Source organism: Fonsecaea monophora (genome assembly GCF_001642475.1).
Source record: "Fonsecaea monophora strain CBS 269.37 chromosome Unknown Scaff2, whole genome shotgun sequence".
In the NCBI taxonomy this organism is placed as follows: domain Eukaryota; kingdom Fungi; phylum Ascomycota; class Eurotiomycetes; order Chaetothyriales; family Herpotrichiellaceae; genus Fonsecaea; species Fonsecaea monophora.
The window spans coordinates 119578-136930 of NW_019173933.1; the positions used below are offsets into that span (position 1 = coordinate 119578).

At 51.3% G+C, this 17353-nt stretch overlaps 6 protein-coding genes across 6 annotated transcripts; 2 read left to right on the plus strand and 4 right to left on the minus strand.

The window, feature by feature from the left end:
• Positions 1-537: 537 nt before the first annotated feature.
• Positions 538-5046, plus strand: AYO21_00427 (hypothetical protein; the record flags this gene model as incomplete). The annotated part of the gene is made up of 2 exons (XM_022650417.1): positions 538-4794; positions 4846-5046. The coding sequence occupies 2 exons, from the start codon at positions 538-540 to the stop codon at positions 5044-5046; spliced, it is 4458 nt and encodes a 1485-aa protein (XP_022517031.1).
• Positions 5047-5618: 572 nt separating this feature from the next.
• On the minus strand, positions 5619-6277 carry AYO21_00428 (hypothetical protein; the record flags this gene model as incomplete). The annotated part of the gene is made up of 2 exons (XM_022650418.1): positions 5619-5742; positions 6003-6277. The coding sequence occupies 2 exons, from the start codon at positions 6275-6277 to the stop codon at positions 5619-5621; spliced, it is 399 nt and encodes a 132-aa protein (XP_022517032.1).
• A 1122-nt stretch (positions 6278-7399) lies between these two features.
• Positions 7400-7898, minus strand: AYO21_00429 (dihydrodipicolinate synthetase family protein; the record flags this gene model as incomplete). The annotated part of the gene is made up of 2 exons (XM_022650419.1): positions 7400-7701; positions 7826-7898. 2 exons carry the CDS (start codon positions 7896-7898, stop codon positions 7400-7402), a joined length of 375 nt encoding a protein of 124 aa, XP_022517033.1.
• Positions 7899-8867: 969 nt separating this feature from the next.
• Positions 8868-13119, minus strand: AYO21_00430 (hypothetical protein; the record flags this gene model as incomplete). Its single annotated transcript, XM_022650420.1, has 6 exons — positions 8868-9039; positions 11380-11450; positions 11521-11752; positions 11815-12773; positions 12824-13041; positions 13098-13119. 6 exons carry the CDS (start codon positions 13117-13119, stop codon positions 8868-8870), a joined length of 1674 nt encoding a protein of 557 aa, XP_022517034.1.
• Positions 13120-13545: 426 nt separating this feature from the next.
• On the minus strand, positions 13546-14098 carry AYO21_00431 (hypothetical protein; the record flags this gene model as incomplete). Its single annotated transcript, XM_022650421.1, has 2 exons — positions 13546-13775; positions 13900-14098. The coding sequence occupies 2 exons, from the start codon at positions 14096-14098 to the stop codon at positions 13546-13548; spliced, it is 429 nt and encodes a 142-aa protein (XP_022517035.1).
• A 1489-nt stretch (positions 14099-15587) lies between these two features.
• Positions 15588-16663, plus strand: AYO21_00432 (hypothetical protein; the record flags this gene model as incomplete). The annotated part of the gene is made up of 3 exons (XM_022650422.1): positions 15588-15950; positions 16033-16449; positions 16583-16663. The coding sequence occupies 3 exons, from the start codon at positions 15588-15590 to the stop codon at positions 16661-16663; spliced, it is 861 nt and encodes a 286-aa protein (XP_022517036.1).
• Positions 16664-17353: the final 690 nt, after the last annotated feature.

Genomic DNA, 17353 nt, shown 5'->3' on the forward strand with positions numbered 1-17353 from the left:
CTGAATCTGAATGTCACCGCGGGCTTCTACGTTCAGGTGCCTAGAACTGGTGCGCTGGTACACACAAACAGCTACTATAGGCACCTGGTGGTGGGCTCGCTGGGGTGACGAGGGATGCAGTTCGCAGCAGGATCCCTCCCCTGCGGCTGAATTGGCGCTTGAGTGGCAGCGGGCACGTGTTGCTGGCAGCAGTCATCGATCGAATTGGAGCTGCAAGACTGCGGAGAAATTTTGACGAGAATGAGCCAGTCGTCGCTGAATCGCGCCTCTGATTCACTTCAACTCATCTTTCACCTTCCTTTAGATTGCTCAGGGCTTTGTGTTTTCATCAGCAAAACACTTCCCACCCACCCTTCAGGTTATTCGTGTGTTAAAATATTGCCTCACTTTCCCTGCACGTTTCGGTGCTGCCATTCATTCTCGCTTCTTCTCTGGTTCCCGGTGTAGCATCCGGGTGACGAGAGAACAATTGCCTTTTTCTCTACTACACTCGATCGTGGGCCCTTCGGACTGGTCGTCCTTGGTCTGACTGGAATAATGTCATCCAACGACCTGCAAGCTCTGTTTGCCAACTTGATGTTGAAGCCTCGCGACTCTCCTACCCCATCCCATACGCCACACCAATCCAACTCTGCAGGCCAACCTTCTCCTTTCCCAGGCGCCTCTCCGTTGCCTTCGAGCCCTCCTCCTGCTGCTCCTGTCGCGAACCACAACTCCTACAACCAGATGGCTCAGCCAATTGCGTCTGCGCCTTCTGCTACGGCGCAGTCGTTGCTGAACCTGCTTAATTTTGGCCCTTCGGCCTCTACACCTCCTAAGGCAAACTCACGACCTCTCTCTTCCACTAGCAATGCTGCGGCGGTCGTCGAGGAGAAGAACGACAAGTCAGCGGGTACTGCTGCCGGGCAAGGTTCGTCGACTTCAGCTTCGGATCTCCTCGCAAAGTTGATGTCACCTTCGCCTGCCCAAGGCGGCTCAAAAGCCCAATCTCCGCTGAACCTGGAGGATCAAGGCGGTGGCGGCGGTAGAGGCGGTAGAGGCGACCAAGAAAATTCTACGCCTGATCGTGATGCCTCGCAGGATGCGCTGCTCAAGCTCCTCAGCAAAACCCATCTTGGCAATTCCATCAGCACGCGCCAGAATCTCGTTGAAAAACCGCGGTCTCCATCAACAGATGCAAAGTCCGATGCGAAGACTAAAGAAGCTAAGCCTACGAGTACAGAATCATCAGCTCCTTTATTCGGATCCAGTTCCGCGGCTGAGGGCGCCTTGTTTGGAGCTCTTGGTAATGACACTAAGCCACCAACCCAGAGTCAACCCCTCTTCACCTATACGAACCCATTTGAAGCACTACAGGCATCTTTGAGTGCCTCTCGAACACAAACTCCTAAAGAGGGCACCACTGCTTCCGAACCTGCCAATGTCAATGTCCCTCGATCAAATGTCGAGTCTGGCAATGATCTGTCAGATTCGCGTGTCGGTACAGGTGAGCAAGTGGCCAAGCGGAAAATACTCACTCCTAGACTACCGCTGGCATCAAAGAACGCCACTGTATCACGCGATGGCTCAGTTACCGGAGCAACTCGAGAGACTGAGACAGAAGATGCAGTTCCAACGGAAGAGGTTGTCGCTCCTGTCTCAGCGGAGACCAAATTGAAAGACGAAGGCAAGGAGATACATCTGAACGCCAGCAACGGCGTCAAACAGGAACTAGGCTCCGGCGCGGACAAGAGCGTCGAGCAGCCAGCTGACGGTGGGGATGACTGGGAAGACACGGAAGAGTCACCAAACAAGGAGTCCTCCAGGATCGTCCCAGTCTACAATTTTCCCATCAAGCCCTTTGTTTCGATCACTTTGCACTTGTCAAAACCTTCGAGCGTTGGCATTAGAGATGATGGCGTGATGGAGATATCAAGACTCAAGAAAGATTTCGACCAGTTGGACCGTTCTTTGGCAGCTGCGACATCAAAGTACATTGCCTATGCCTTAGTGAAGAACGGCGGCATGCGCATCATCAGACAAGACGACGGCAGTGACCGACAAGTCTTCAAGAATTCTCATGATCGAATATTCAATGTTGCTCTCTGCACAACCTCTGCTGCTGGGGAATCATCGGATGACCAGGCGCTCCTAGGAACTGGGGTCAGTGGCACTGTGTATTATGCTACCATCAACAAGGACGGAAATGATCTATTCGAGAAAAACGCACTTGATACTGAAAGCCTCATTTTTCCGCCTTACCCTCCGGCTGACGAGAACGCATCTGGGGGTGTACTCAAGACCCGCGCAAAGAGAAGCTCTCGTCACCCAGAGTTCTTCGCCATTGGACGCGGTAAGGCAATCCATCTCGTCTGGCCAGCAACGGCGCTCTCTCCACGGTACGGTATCAGTGAGCACAATCGGCGCGTCGATGTCGATAAATTCTTCCAGGAAAGGTCCCTTCAGATCTCTACTGGGAAGGCTGGGAAAGACTTCATCTTCAGCGAAGATGACACTTTAATCGTTTCTTTGGACAAGACCGGACGATTACGATTCTGGGACATTCGCAAGCTGATTGACGAGTCAAATGCCACCTCAACTCGGCTAGCTAGCATGACTATCGACCTCCCGATCTTGTCCCTTTCCACCGCATCCCCAGCGGAGAAGTCGTGGCCAACGTCGGTTCTATTCGTAGACAAAGCTCGTCCATATGTCAAAGGAGGCGCGCTCCGCTACGTCCTTGTCGGCCTGAGGCAGAATCATACTCTTCAACTCTGGGATATCGCTCTCGGCAAAGCTGTTCAGGAGATCAATTTCCCTCACGAGAATGAGACTGACGCGATCTGCAGCGTGTGTTATCACGCAAATAGCGGGTTTATTGTTGTCGGGCACCCGACCAGAAACTCACTCTTCTTCATCCACCTCTCCGCGCCCCGTTATACGATCAGCACTTCTCTGACACAGGCTGCATACGTGCAGCGCATTGCTGAAAAGGACCCGGAACTACCAAAGCCTGATTCCACGGCCTGCATGAGTGGCATCCGCGAAATGTCTTTTGCAGACAAAGGACAGCTCAGAAGCGTTGAGCTCCTTCCAATCTATCGAACTGCAGAGGAGCAGAGGGCTGTCGACGAAAAGACGCCGCTTTTCGAACTCTACGTCGTGCATTCAAAAGGTGTTACGTGCCTCAACATTACCAAGGAAGACCTAGGCTGGAATGCGAACTACAAGGTGGTTCACGGGATTGATGCTGCGAAGGAAGGCTTCGTCACGTTGAAAGAGCTGCGCCTTGGGACAGTGATCGAGGAGGGCCCCCGAGACAAGAGTCCAGTCGAAGAAGGTCCAACAAGTAAGAGCTCGAAGAAGAAGCAAGCAAAGAAGTCCTCGTCGTCTGCGGAACGTGTGGAGACTGTTCAGGCCGAGGATTTGGAACTTGGCAAACCAGCGGTTACGCAGCCTCCCAGCAAAGCCGCTGAACCACTCACAGAGGTGACTAATATCGAAACTCCTGTTGCAAAGGAAACAAAGAAGAGCAAGAAGAAGTCTGCCCCACCCACCGAACCACGGCTCCCTGATAAAGTCGCGCTCGCCGGTTCAAGTGCGAAACCAGTCTCAACGGGTATATCCACCCCAGCAACTGCGGATGTAGCCCCCATTGATGAGCAGACTTCTGCTCCAGTGGCTGGAGTTGTCCCGCTTCCTTCAACCGCCGAGACATCCGTGAAACCTGAAGCCGTTACTGTCGGAATTTCAGGTGGTTGGCTTGACAAGGAACTGAAGAAGGTCGAGAAAGCCGTATCAACGGAGTTTCGTAAAGAGCTGGACTCTCTCTATCATAACCTCCAAAATGATCGGAATGTCCAAGACTCTGCTGCCATAGCCCGTCAGGAAGCTCTCCTTCGGTTGGTGTCGACAACTTTGAGCACCAACGTTGAAAAATCACTTTCCCGCATTCTTTCGGCTCAAATGCAACAATCAATGGTTCCAGCACTTACAGCGGCTACAGTCCAAGCCGTGGGTACTCAAGTGGGAGAAGCTGTGGCGAAATCCCTCCATTCTCTCGTCCCCCATGAACTGGGCGTGCAACTGCCTATTGTGCTCAATGGAGTTCTGCAGAGTCCGCAGATGACTCGGACGATAGCAGATACAGTCTCGCAGAAGATTTCAAAGGAGATTGAGACTCAGCTCAACGATCTTATGCAGAAACATGTTGTGCCGACGTTTAAGACGCTAGCCGCTTCAGCAGCTGAAAAGGCCGCATCTGAAGTTGAAGTCCGCCTGCGAAGTGAAATCCGTCAACTAGAGAGTGACCGACGAAATGACCTGACTAGGCTCGAAAAGTTGGGCCAAGTCATTCAGGCCACTGCTGAGGCATTGCAGCAAATGTCCGACACCCAAGTGGCCTTTCAAGGCCAAATTCTTAGGGATCGTCGACAGCTTGCACTTCTCGGCGAAACCAGCTCATCTCCAGTGTCTCGCCAAGTATCGACGGCCCGTATGACTCCTTCGCCACGAGCCGTCCCCCGACCTATGGTTCCACGACAGAAAACTAAGGAGGAGCTGGAGTTGGAGGAGATCAGCCAATTGATGAATGAGGGTCGGTACGAGGAGGCCTCAATCAAATGGCTCCAGTCATCCCAACCGGCAGAGCTGTTTGACAAGCTGTTCATCCACTTCACTCCGGAGTATTTATCGACTGATGTCTCCCCACTGATCGCCTTTTCCATCGCTGTCACCATCGGAAATAGTCTGACGACCAATACGGCTCAAAGACTGGAGTGGATCTCTGCCGCATTCAATGCGGTCGACCTTGCTGTAAGTGCTCGTCAAGCAACTTTTTCTTCGTGTCCTAACATCTTGCTTCAGGATCCTGAAATTTCTGACCTGGCCCAACATGCGCCGGCATTGTTGAGCTCCTTAATCCAGAAACTGGAGCGGCTCTACTTGACGATCGCGGAGCGTGATCCGACCGATCCAGCGCTACAAATCATGCCGATTGTTTCAAGGAGGGCGAAGGAGATGAGGGCCTCCTTGGAGGGACCGGCTCGCCATGGCGTTGAATTCTAGCTTTACGATCAGGTTTAGACGGTATGACAAAGCTTCAAACACGCTTAGCAGCAGAGGGTTGATGCACAACAAGCGGAGTAGAGGAAAAGTCGACCATGAAGGATTGATTCACATGTGATTACTGGATACGTCGAAAGAGCCTCATTAGGCGATTTCGAAAGGGGAAAAGTTGGAGCATTGAAGTATGTGGTGAAATCTTTCTTGTCCTCTGTGCTTCTAGCTTGATTTTTCCACCGGACTTTTAATTAAGAGCGTAGGCCATGTACGCCGGCGGTTGTAGGTGTAGCTGGATGCCTAATTTGACGATAATACCGAGGTTACTCTATATGAATAGGCCCTCAATGGAAGGTCCGAAGCTGTACTTCGATAGGTGAGCTGACTCGTTCCCGTCCATAGCGAACTGTCCAGTTCTGACAATTTCGCCGTCGGCTAGCACGATCTTGCCAGTGGACGTTGGTAGGTGTCCAGCCACTACCTCGGTCGAGGGTGTTACCTATCACGCTGCCCCAGCCCAGTGTTGGATAACTTAGCCAGTCCTTGAGCTTATTCTTAGCGCAGTAGTCGTAGAGATCTTAGAAAGTGACGCCCGGCTCGACGACGGCGTAGGCGTATTGCTCGCTGACATCGATGATCTTGTTCATCCTGTGCAAATCCAGGGCAACAGAGCTATTCATTTTGGGCGCTGGCCCGCCGTAGCTAAGTAAAACGGGTAAGCAGGACAAATCGACGGCTGTAACACAAGGCAAATCTCACCCTAGGTTTTTGCCTCTTGAAAAAGTCTACATCAGGATACCGTATTTGTTGGAAACTTTGAGGACTCCCTGCAGCTCTCCCCTCGTGCGCGGACTACATGCGACTCGCCGTCAGAACCAGAAGCGCATTTCCAAACAAGCATACTTGGGATAACTGACCATACTGCGGCACTTGGAAGCTTCCTCTTACCTTCGGCTTCCTACAGCTCGTAAGGGTCGATAAAATCCTCAAGGGCTTTACCGACGAAAACACCATCCTTGCCCAAGACCTCGACATATTCGCCGATGGCTTTGTCAAAGTCTTCCTGGTCAAGACCGGGAGGTAGGATGGACTCGAGATCCTTCGTCAATCCACCAGAGAGTAGTGTTCGATGTGTATTTTGCCACTCAGGGTTGGTGTATCGGATGGGAAACTCAGTCGTGCCTTTCGTATCCTTCGTGGTCAACGGGGCCAACGGGGCGTGCGTAATTGTCGCCATCTTGAAACTCGATTATCCTCACGTGGTGATGACGATTAGATACACGGGACAGCGACGCGACACGACTCGAGGAGATGCTAGAAAATTGTTTCTTCTTTAATGTTTGTTCTTTTGCACATCGATTTCGTCCGTATGAAGTCCCCTGATGCAACGTTGGGTTTCGGTCAAAGTTCTGGTAGCTGAGCGGCCTGAGCAGGGAGACTGCATCACCAGACGGTGCTCGCACTCGAGTGGATTGCCAATTCGAGTCTTTTGGGCAGAACCTTGACCCACGTCCATTGCACCTCCGAGATCCGGTTTTCGACAACGGTCTTTGAAACACTCACGATTGAAGGCAGCTACAGTAGAGAATTAATTAGCTTCGCGCGAGAAGTTGGGATTGGTGCGAGCCAATATTACTAGAATTTCTAAGCAATCTTGTACAAATTCTCTGTGCCGGTCTTTTTGTCCATTTCCATCATCGTCTTAATGTTCCAGATATCGTCTTCGTAGATTGGCGGCACGTTGGTATTCCTAAACGGCTTGCCCTCTTTGATGTGCGCCACTACCTCATCGAATTTCTCATACCCATACTACTCCGCGTCTCCAGAATACAGCCAGTCCGCCTCCTGAACCAGACGTTGGAAGATGAGGGTGCGCAGCGTCACCGACTAGGATGACTCTCCCTTTATCCGAAATCCATCTATTAATAGGATCTCGCCATAGGAGTTTAAAATCGCAAATGATCTCTTCTGGGAAGTTCCTGATGGCTGCTTCTAAGATAGGATTACAGTTCTTGACGCATTCGAGCATATCTTTGACAGTGCCTGGATAAGTCTACGATTCTTCCACAGTGTAAGTGTCCTTATGGGTTAGATAGGCAGATACGAAGCCTAGTTTAGCATTAATGATGAAAATAGCATATAGGTCCAGCCCGATCTAGATGATCAGCTCGTCGGTCTTAGAGTATGCGAGGTCGTGGAGAATAGGTTCTTTGTGAAAGTGTTCGAGAGGAAAGTACGCGCGGTATACGGCAAAGCCACTACGCTGAGCCATATCCCATTTGTCCCATCACATACTTACGAGCTCGGCTGTAGACTCCGTCGGCTCCGACGACGAAGTCTACCGTGATAAGTTAGCCGTCTAGGTATATCCCAGCTTTATTTTCATCCCATAGTAGTCGGTTATGCGGGCGTTAAACGTAGATTTCACCCCGATCTGCACCGCATAGTCGTACACGATTCCCTGGGAGCGAGCACGGCTAGTGTATAAGTTGTAGTGGCCGTTGTATTTATGCCTCCAGTCTTGAGTGAGTAGGACTTCTCCTTTATCACTTTTGAAGGTGACCACTCGAGGAGTGGCAGATTCAGCCGCCATTATTGGCACGACGTCACCCCATTTTTCCATCACTATGGTGGCATTCGCCGCCAGAGTGATGATGTCGCCTACACAAGAGTGAGTATGTTACTGCAAGAGTCGCAATCGATTGCTTCAAACTCAAGATTTATAACCGGGGCTCCCTCTCTATCAGGTGGACATTGCAGCCCTTCCTCTTCAACTCAATCGCACAGGCGAGCCCGGCATAGCCTGCCCCTACAACGATCACGTCGATCCCATTTCCGTCGTCCGGTATGCCAGCCATGGTGGTTCAAGCGTGGATGCGTTCCTTAGAGCTGCGCTGTGAGGGATATGGCTGTAGTTCAAGTGGGCGTCTTATAACCACAAACCACAGGCTTTGCCAGGCCCTCAGCTGCCACGAAAAGCAGTGCACATACCCCACCTTCGCCTTCACCCCGATGCGGTATGACACTATGCTCTCAGATAGAGGTGAGTGTCCCGGACAATTCTCGTGATCTTCGACCGGCCTCGATTGTTTTGTCGTGTTAGCCGATGTCCAGAAACGATGGGTTGCCGCTCTTCCCCAGACACGTAGCAGTATCTCCGGGTCGAGAGACCGGATCCACCTTCATGCATACGCAGCGTGCTGCGCGGGTTTCGGGGTCCAATCTCTCCGCAAGCCGAGATTCTTTCGACCGTGTCTCATTCTGGCGAAATATCCGATACACTGGGGGCGAGACAGGTCTGGGGAAATACTGACTCTCAAATCGGATCCAATGCTGGTGGCCACAAACTGACTGCCGCCATCTTCGGAATGTATCTAGGCAAAGCTGAAGAATAGCCCAAAGTTTCGGGCAACTACGGCCGTGGGTCTCTGGACCACCACCAGTAAGGATGCTTCTTTCTAAGACAATGTCCATCCCAGGCATTTTTGCCGGCGCCAATCGCTCGGGAGGCGTTGGTGCTTCCCCGGGGTCAGCGAGCTTATCGCGCCTAGGTACTGACTGTACCACAAGCGAGCCATTTTGATTGGACCATTCCCCGAAATCCTGCATGGCAAAAACGTGGGGAATTCCCACAGTTGGGACTGCCATTGGCAGTCTCCCCACGGGAGACGGGATACGAGGATAATTTGGCCACCCTGGCTCGGCCAGAGATGAGCATCAACACCTGGTCTGGACCAGATCACTCTTCATATCACCCCGGGATTATATTCAAAGGCCACCCTCGATCACACCACTCTCGTGTATCTAAGGTCACCTCTCTCTTCTGCTCAAAGAACCCTCTCGAAGGACGTACGCGCCAGCACTTGTCCTCGGCCTGGATCATCAACATGGGTCTCGGGATACTCAAAGACCACAAGCTCGTGCATGTTCCAGGCACGGTCTTGCTGAGTGACGAATCTGCCCAGCTCGAAGCGGTCACGTAATGTCTGAAACACGGCACTAGAAGAAACGCGCATATCGTGCTCTCTCCTCAGCCTAGCTTAGATTCCAACGATCCGTTGAACTGGTCACCATGGAAGAAGGAGTCAATCAGCTTAATTCTCTATCTGGGAGCCATGTTGAACAGCGCAGTCAGCGTCTCACAGGTTAACGCCTCCTTGTATGAAATTTCTTTGGAAATTGGCGCGCCCTTGGGAGACATTGTGTTAACTTCGGGCTACGCCCTTCTCGTGGCAGGAGCCACAGGGCCTTTTGGTAAATTTATTAGTCCATACCCCTTTACCGATGTACACTCACTAATGAGGCATTTTACACTAGTCTGCGCGTTAAGCCGCAAATTTGGGGAGAGGCCGCTCTTCCTGTTCTCTACCCTAATGACAATCGTCGGCACCGCGATTGGCGAGTCAAAAAAGAACTTTACGTATCTGATGGCCGCTCGAGTCACCCAAGGCTTTTCTCTCTCAACCTGGGAACCCCTCACAGTATCTACTATCGGAGATCTGTACTTCGTCCACCAGCGCGCAATGCGAGTTTCGGCAATATCATTTGTTCTCTATGCCGCCGGTAACCTCAGGGACGATTCTTACTAGCGTAGTATATAGCGGGCTCGGCTACTTTTAGCTGTTCCACCTTTTCCAGATCTTTTTGGTGATCTTGATTCTGTTACTCTTCTTTTTCTGCCCGGAGACGACCTATATCCGCGACAGTCGCTACGACACAGATACGGCAGTTGACGAAAAGCTCGAAGAGATTGCTGCCAAGAACACTTAATAAGAGCATGTCGAAGAGCTCAATATTTAACGCACGCCTAGTCGAGAGATCCCTGACAAGAAGACGTTCGTCCAATCTTTGGTCATCTACACCGGCACATATACTAAAGAAAATCTCATCAAGCTGGTCATTAGTCCCTTTATTACGCTTTTGAACCCAGCTGCTTGCTATTCAGCCATCGGCTCTGGGCTCATTGCCACAGGGTAAGATCTCAAGTTTCTGAACTCAATATAACGGATACAGTCTCTGATTTCCGGTTTTACGGTACGTCGCCACAGCCATCATCCTAGCTGGTATTTTCTCGAGGCCCCCCTTGGCTGTTCAATGCTGTCCAGGTTGGCTACGTTAGTGCTGGTCCTCTCATAGGAGGTATCTTTACGATGGTAGTAGCACTGAAAGGGTGATGGGTTGTCAAACAAGTCAGGTAGACCAGTCGGAGGACTTTGCCGTCGAAGCAGGAGGTAGTACGAGGAAAACTCGAACGAGAAGGAATCGAAAGAGTCAGCATGGACATGAACATGAGCACTCCAGCTCTAGAGAGATCATTGCTCAGATTCTATTCTTGCACACGTACGAAATGCCACCTTTGGCAAACATTGCTTGACTTCAGTGTCGCCCTTTTTGGCCAGGATTTTGCCCATACCTTGTGTCACCCAACCCATCTCGGTGCAGTGCAAGATTGCTTCACCGCGAGGATGTCGCTGTGGAGCAAGCTATTTCGGACCGATTACCATTTCAGTCCGGGGCAGCATGACATCGCCTTACTGAGCGAAGTCCATACTCCGGCATCAAGTGTCGGCCCTAAAGCTCGGTTCTCCACGCTCCCCTGGCAACTTGTACTTGTACGTGTAGATTTAGTATTGATACATTGTCACAGATGACCTTTCCGGACATTGGCGGAGGATTCCCGACAGTCACACAGTCAGGGGGAAGGCGTCTGCCAGACGTATGATGCTAATTTTGTCTCGGTGTGAAAATGACTTCCGCGCGGGGGCTCAGATCCGCCCTGCACCATATTGCGGCAACTGTCAATATGATGGCACAAGAGAACCTCGAATTACTTTGCCGTTGAAGCCGGCTGTAGGCTTTTCAGACAGAATCGGCTGTCGTATATCGTTGGAGATTCTACATCTATTGAATGCTGAGATGCTGCGTGTTTCACCACCGAGCCGTCTACATTCAAGTCCCGATGATCTCACTTTAGCCTAGCCATACTACCCTACCGGACTTGGCTCTACCGGTCAGGCAAAATGTGTATGTTGACCACCAAGTGTCGAAAGCGACGGTCTTTACGACAAAGCTGCGAGGTGCTGATACTTTCTGAGTTGCTCAGCGTTGTAGACTATAAGCCGCGGATGACTTTGTGGAGAGGTCTTTGGCAGGAGTGATTCGGTCTCTCCGTTCCATGGTCATGAAGTGAGAGACTACCCCGAGATCTGAGGATGAGTGCCCACCCCGAACTTTGCAAACAGATCGTGCCTGACCCAGAAACCTCGCATTCTTTTCCCATATATATAAACAGGTATGCCCAGCAAACACAGGAAGAGAGCTGTCCCACCAAACACGTACATCATCTCCTGTGGTCCCTTGTTTGCAACCCAGTCATTGGCGTAATGGCTGAGACCAAAGAACATGAGATTCTGCGACAGAAGGCATTAGCTGGGAAGTGGCAGCAGTGAAGGAATAAAACAGATGGGGCATCCTTATCACCTTGAAAGTCATGATCATGACAAAAGTCTCACTGGCAAGATTTCGAAAGGCGTCGAGACCGTAGGACATCGAGGACCAGATGCCCACAAAGACTCCGAACATCAGTAAGCCCTGACAGAATATGACAAGGTAGACACTGGCCCCGATACTGAGGGTATAGCCGAAAGCGAAAAACCCAGGCACGGCGGTGATAGCCGCAAGAACCATGAACAGGAGCCGGAATTCTGGTTCGCTATTGGAAGGTCAAGATTAGCACCGGTCGAGCAGGGTTCGTGGCTTCGTTGGAGAACTCACTATACGCCACGATTTCTTCTGGCAATATATTTGATCAAGTTATCTCCTGCAGCAGCTGTGACCACTGAAGCGAGTAGACCTCCGATGAAAGGTCCAGTGCCGGCGTAGCCAACTTGAGCGGCGTTGTACAACCAAGGGGGCCCGGACAACAGCCCAGATAGAACGATTGCACCTCCCACGAGCCAGCAATTCAGAATCGCAGCAGTGGTGACTGTGTAACAGGTGATTGGGTTCAGCAAGGTTAACAGCGGGCCGCAGAGACACTTTAAGATATTTTCGTCTGAATATACTCCTGTGAAGATTGCGAGCTCCTGGACGAACGTCTTTTTCGACGGAGCAGTGATTGCACTCTCCAGTTCGGTCGCGGCTTGTGCCTTACTTTCCTGAATCCGCTTCCCATCCTTGTCCAGGTCGTCAAAATTCCCATCCATATTGGTGTCCGTTTCATACCGTGCCTCTCGAACATAGGTTGTTTCTGGACAGAACAAGAACATGAGGACAAATTGTATGACGAGGAAGATTTGGAACAGATGAAACAGCCACAGCCAGCCTAAGCTTGCAAATACTTGTCCACAGATGATAGAGGCCAAGTTCGCGGCAGCTTGCAGTATGAAATTGAGGGCTGCGATTCTGAGGCCTCGCTGGTGTACGAAGTATAGGTCTCCAACAACAGCAATTACCAAGGACTCGAAAGCACTCATGGCGAACCCTTGAATGATGCGACCGGCAAGGAGATAGTTGTAACTGATCTTCGCTTCTGCGACGGCCGTGCCGATGATGTCGAATAGCGTCGACGCAAGGAAAATCGGTCGCTTGCCATACTTCCGGCTTAACGCACTAATAAAGGGTCCAGATAAGCCTGCTGCAAGGACGTTATACCCGGAAGCCATCACGAGAGTCGTCAGGTCAACATTGACTTCCACAGCCATAGGGTAGTATGACGCATTGAGTAGAGGAGCCTAGAATTTGTCACTTGCTTTCCTAAACACAGGCAAAGAGGTGAGCACACATTTGTGCCAGCATTGAGCATTGCTCCGAAGCAGAGAATCACGATAACCAACTCTTTCTTCCATCCCGGCCAGTTTAGAGGGTCGTTTGGATCCGTGCTCGGTTGCGGAGAAAGGACAACGTTCGCGTTTCTGCCACGGCCATGCTTGAGATGCTGAGTAGAACTGGCTGCCTCTTGCTCTAGCAAAACCGTTCCGGGGACGTATGGGAAATGTTTGTCTGCATTCTGGACAGTCAGAAAGAGGTCAGAACAAGCATATCAGGACAAGCTTAACCTTCCAGGACACCGAGTCCCATATTGTTGGTTCTCCTTATGATCAACTGAATAATCGACAGACAGGGATTGCGAAACTCGTCAACCAAGCCAGGTTTTCCAGGGTCAGAAACACGTCAAAGTCGTCTTTCCAGTGAAGCGACAATGCTACAGCTTTTGAAGCCCTCGGTAAATAGTCTCAAACCATGGGTACTGAAAGGGGCATCTTACGCGTGCCAGTTGGAAGGTATCGGCCGTGCGATAATGAGCGCTTGGATGAAAACAGAAGTTGGTGGGTCGGCCGGAGAGGCATTTCACCCTCTGCTACACACTCCACCATTGCTCATCGGCTTGGTACCACGTATATGGAATGGATTTAGCAATATAACCACTGCATAGGGGTCCCCTGTTTTCGATATCCGACTAGCACGATACTCAGTGGGGAAGACTGAAGAAACCTTGGCTTGTCTCTACTTTTCATCGATCTCTCCCCTGTTTTGCCACCAGTTCTCGAAGACTGTGGCCAGCAGGAAGAGGTGCCGGCGCCGGATCAGACCGATTTGGGTGATGAATGCGGCAAGACACCGAACCGCGAAAGCGCCTCGCGAGAAACCCACGAGGATGATTTCGTCTTGACCCGCACCAAAATTGTTGTTGTTACAGAGGAAGCTGTACGCATTGAGGATACTCTTTTCTATGCCTGCTCAGGCGTGGTTAGTTGGGGGTATATCTCGATTCCTCGCCCATGCTTGTCTGTCAAAGACCCTGAAGAAGGGAGGAGCGGCTGGTGAGGGTGCTATGGCAGCAGCAAGACTCTTACAAACCTTTCCCCGAGAGTCCCGAGTACAGATAGTCGAACGCCATCAGTCTCGGTAGGACAGAATACGTCCCTACGCCGCTTTCGTAATGAACGACCTGTGAAATGGTTGAGGCGGTCTTGGTGGTGTCGTCGTAGTCGACGCCATGTCGGTCAACAGCGCGCGCAAGCCTCGACACATTGGTGGGCGGTGCGAGCGTGCCCATTGCGTTCTTCCAGGTGCCGTCGCAGCAGATGAACAAGCGCTTCTTTGCATTGTCTGCTTTCTTCCTTGCTTGCTTGCAAATCCACCTTTTTGAGGACCATCAGAGCCGCCATGGACGGCGGCAGTGAGAAGCCTGGGCTCAAAGGCACGGAGGGGGCCGACTTGACTTACAGGATCATCATGTCTCTGGGGATCATCACCTATCTCCCTTTAAATCTCTTGTCGCTACTGTCTTGGATAGAGTTTGACGTGGGAACGCGGAGGGGGCGGGGAAACAGGCCGCAATATGGAGGGGCACAGGTGGGCACGGAGGGGTAATTTGGCGGGAGTGCTGTCCACCCATTTTATACCCGCCCTTGGACAGACATTGCGGCTGAGGACGAGGAGTATTAGGGCTACTCGCTCAGCGGTTCAATGCTGCAGACGGTTAGGCATCTATACCGGCAGACAACGTGGCTGGCATCGCAGTCACCTTAGGACTCGGTCACAACGGCAACATCGAAAATGCGACCCTTCTCAGGAACCATCTCCAGCAAGTGGCACGGCGTCAAAAGTGTTAACCCACCGCCGATCGCTGGTAAAGCCGATCTACACATTCAAGGAAGATTCTACGCCCCCTTTCTCAGGCTCTTCAGAAATGTGAGCACTTGACATGAGCCTATTGCGTTTGACAATGAGTCGATCTGCTAAAGCTACTATGCGAGAGTCACCTCATGCTAATCTAATGTCAACGTTACGGCGTAATGGGGTCGGAAGAACGCTAGACTAGAACTTTGGACGAGAGGACTTCCATACGTAGACAATAGCCCCCAATTCATGTGAAGTAGACTCGAGGTCGTCGTGCTGGAATCCGGAAAACCTGGGCTTTGATTATTGTTTCAGCCATAAGAAGCACCTCCCGCAGTCACTACATGACAGACTTCCAGAGTGCCAACATCCCCCTCTTCCATCAGACCGATAGACCACTAGCCATTCATTGCACCGTCTTTTACCTCTTCTTTCTATCTTCCTACTTTTGGTGGCTCAAGACTTCTCGCCCGTCACGGTCTGCCTTACCAGCACAGACATACTCCCTATGGCCTCCATCTGTCTCCAATCAGTGACAGCTCCTCTTTTGTGACGAGCTCGCAAGAACTTACAGTCAGTTTTGGGAGACTCGCTGGTGGTAATATTACAGACTGCACGCAGTTAGACCACCTGTACGGTTCGACACGGCGGTCAGAAGTCTGGGTCTGGCAGAGGTGACTGAAACCTGTTGTCGCTGTACAAAACTTTCCCTTTGCTCTCGTCTTTTAACCTAGGCCTGCAGTTTTTATCCTCTTTCTTCCAAACCTCAAGCCTCAAGCCTCTCTAAAGCTACTGTCTCCAGTTGATCAAGTGCCTCCAAATCGTTGCTCAAAGGCACCTCTGTCGTCTCCGGTGACGTCCCTATTCTGCTTCGCTTGTCACCATACCGTTCTTCGGTACGAGAAGTTGTGATGCGGACGAACATGGATGAGAATATTCTCCAAAGTCTGGCATCTCAGAGGACGCAACAGTGCCAACTGATCGATCTCACCTTGGGTAAGATGGGGAAACTGTATGAAGCTGAGTCGGCCATCTTGCGTGACCTCTACAAGGAGGATCGATGGCGCTGGTCCCCAGAATATGGCCTCCAAGTCGGACTTCCTCAAGACCTGAAAGTTCAATGGTTTTCACGCGAATCAGCTCATGATTTGCAGAATCGGGTTCGCCCCTTGACTCTTACTGACGGTGATCCGGACCCGAATGCGGATCGACGTTTGGATACTCAAGACTATTTGTGGCTCTTGTCACAGTTGTTACATTACGAGTTGGGCTTTGCGCTGACTCCTGTGAGTGCCTTTTCTGTTGTTCATCGATCGATGACTTTCTTTACGGCAAACTTATTGATGCAGTCCTGACAGTGACATTCAGATCGACGCGGCGGCCAGGATCGCAGTCGCCCTCCGCACTGGTAATATACGCCAACCAACAAAGCTCCAGCGTCGCGCGCTGAACCTGAGACGGCAGTACCGAGTTCCAAATAGTCTTCAGGACGAAGAACTAGAATCAAGCTCAGAGGTCGATGAACAAATGACCGGCTACAAAGGTGAATCAGAAGGAGAACAAGAGCTCGAAGACGACAGCACCGAGGACGGACTGGCTCCTACACAGTCCTCGCTTGGATCTAGCCCGGAGAGACCGTTGGCATTGGAGCATGTCATCACAAACGGAAAGGCGTTTGCTCTCGACCCTATTCGAAGCAAAGTCCATTCCTACACAAGTGGAGAATACCTGGATAAGAGAAAAAGAGCTACAATTGCCTCTACCACCGACCCTAGACAGACTCTGGTAGCCACGACTTCAACCATTGCTAAACCAGCAAAGAAGCCCTGGTCCTTCCACTCACAGCACCTTCTGAAAACTCATGAACATCCCCCCTCAGAATCGCGACCGGCCCCATTCAATGGACAGATCGATACAGACAGGCACGCGCACAGAGGACAGACTCTTCCTGCTTCAGGAGATGCCACCCCAGCTCCGTCTACAACTAATCATGATTTAAATTTGGGCAAGGGATGCGAGAGGGTGATTGCATGCGATACCAGACTTCTTTCGGCTTCTCGAGCTGACTCGTCTGAAACTGCCTCTGATACGTTGACTGCCCTGAACGATGACACTACACAACAGGATCGAAGCGCCATACCCACTGTAGAGCCAATCACTCGATGTCCTATTAATGGTTCAAGGGTGGCGAACTTTCAGTCTGATGCCCTACAAAACCTTTCCGGGACCCGGACACCGCTCTCTCAGACTGGGGTGATATATCTAACAATCGAGGACACAGATCCAGGAATCTCCAAGCCTGACAGTACTGCGTTGATTCAACCACATAACACTGTCCCAGCTACAAAGGATTTGGAAACAGGAAATCGACCAAGCAAAGGCATGCCAATCTGTATTGTCATTGAAGACTCGGACTGCGAGCACCGTGCAGAGCATCGGCATGGGAATGGAGTGCCTTCGATGAGGAAATTAAAAAGGAGAAAGGTCTCTGTCAAACCCCTTATTGCCTCGGGGTCTTTTTTTACCGGAAGGTCGATCTATTCACTCCCGCCCAGTGACATTGACGGTGATGATGGAACCCGATTGCCCGGTCGTCAGAGAAGCCTCTCAAGTGCGGCGTATAGGTTGAACACCAGATTCCCTTCAGTAAAACGCACCGCTGCAAACCACAATAACAACACCCAAAGCA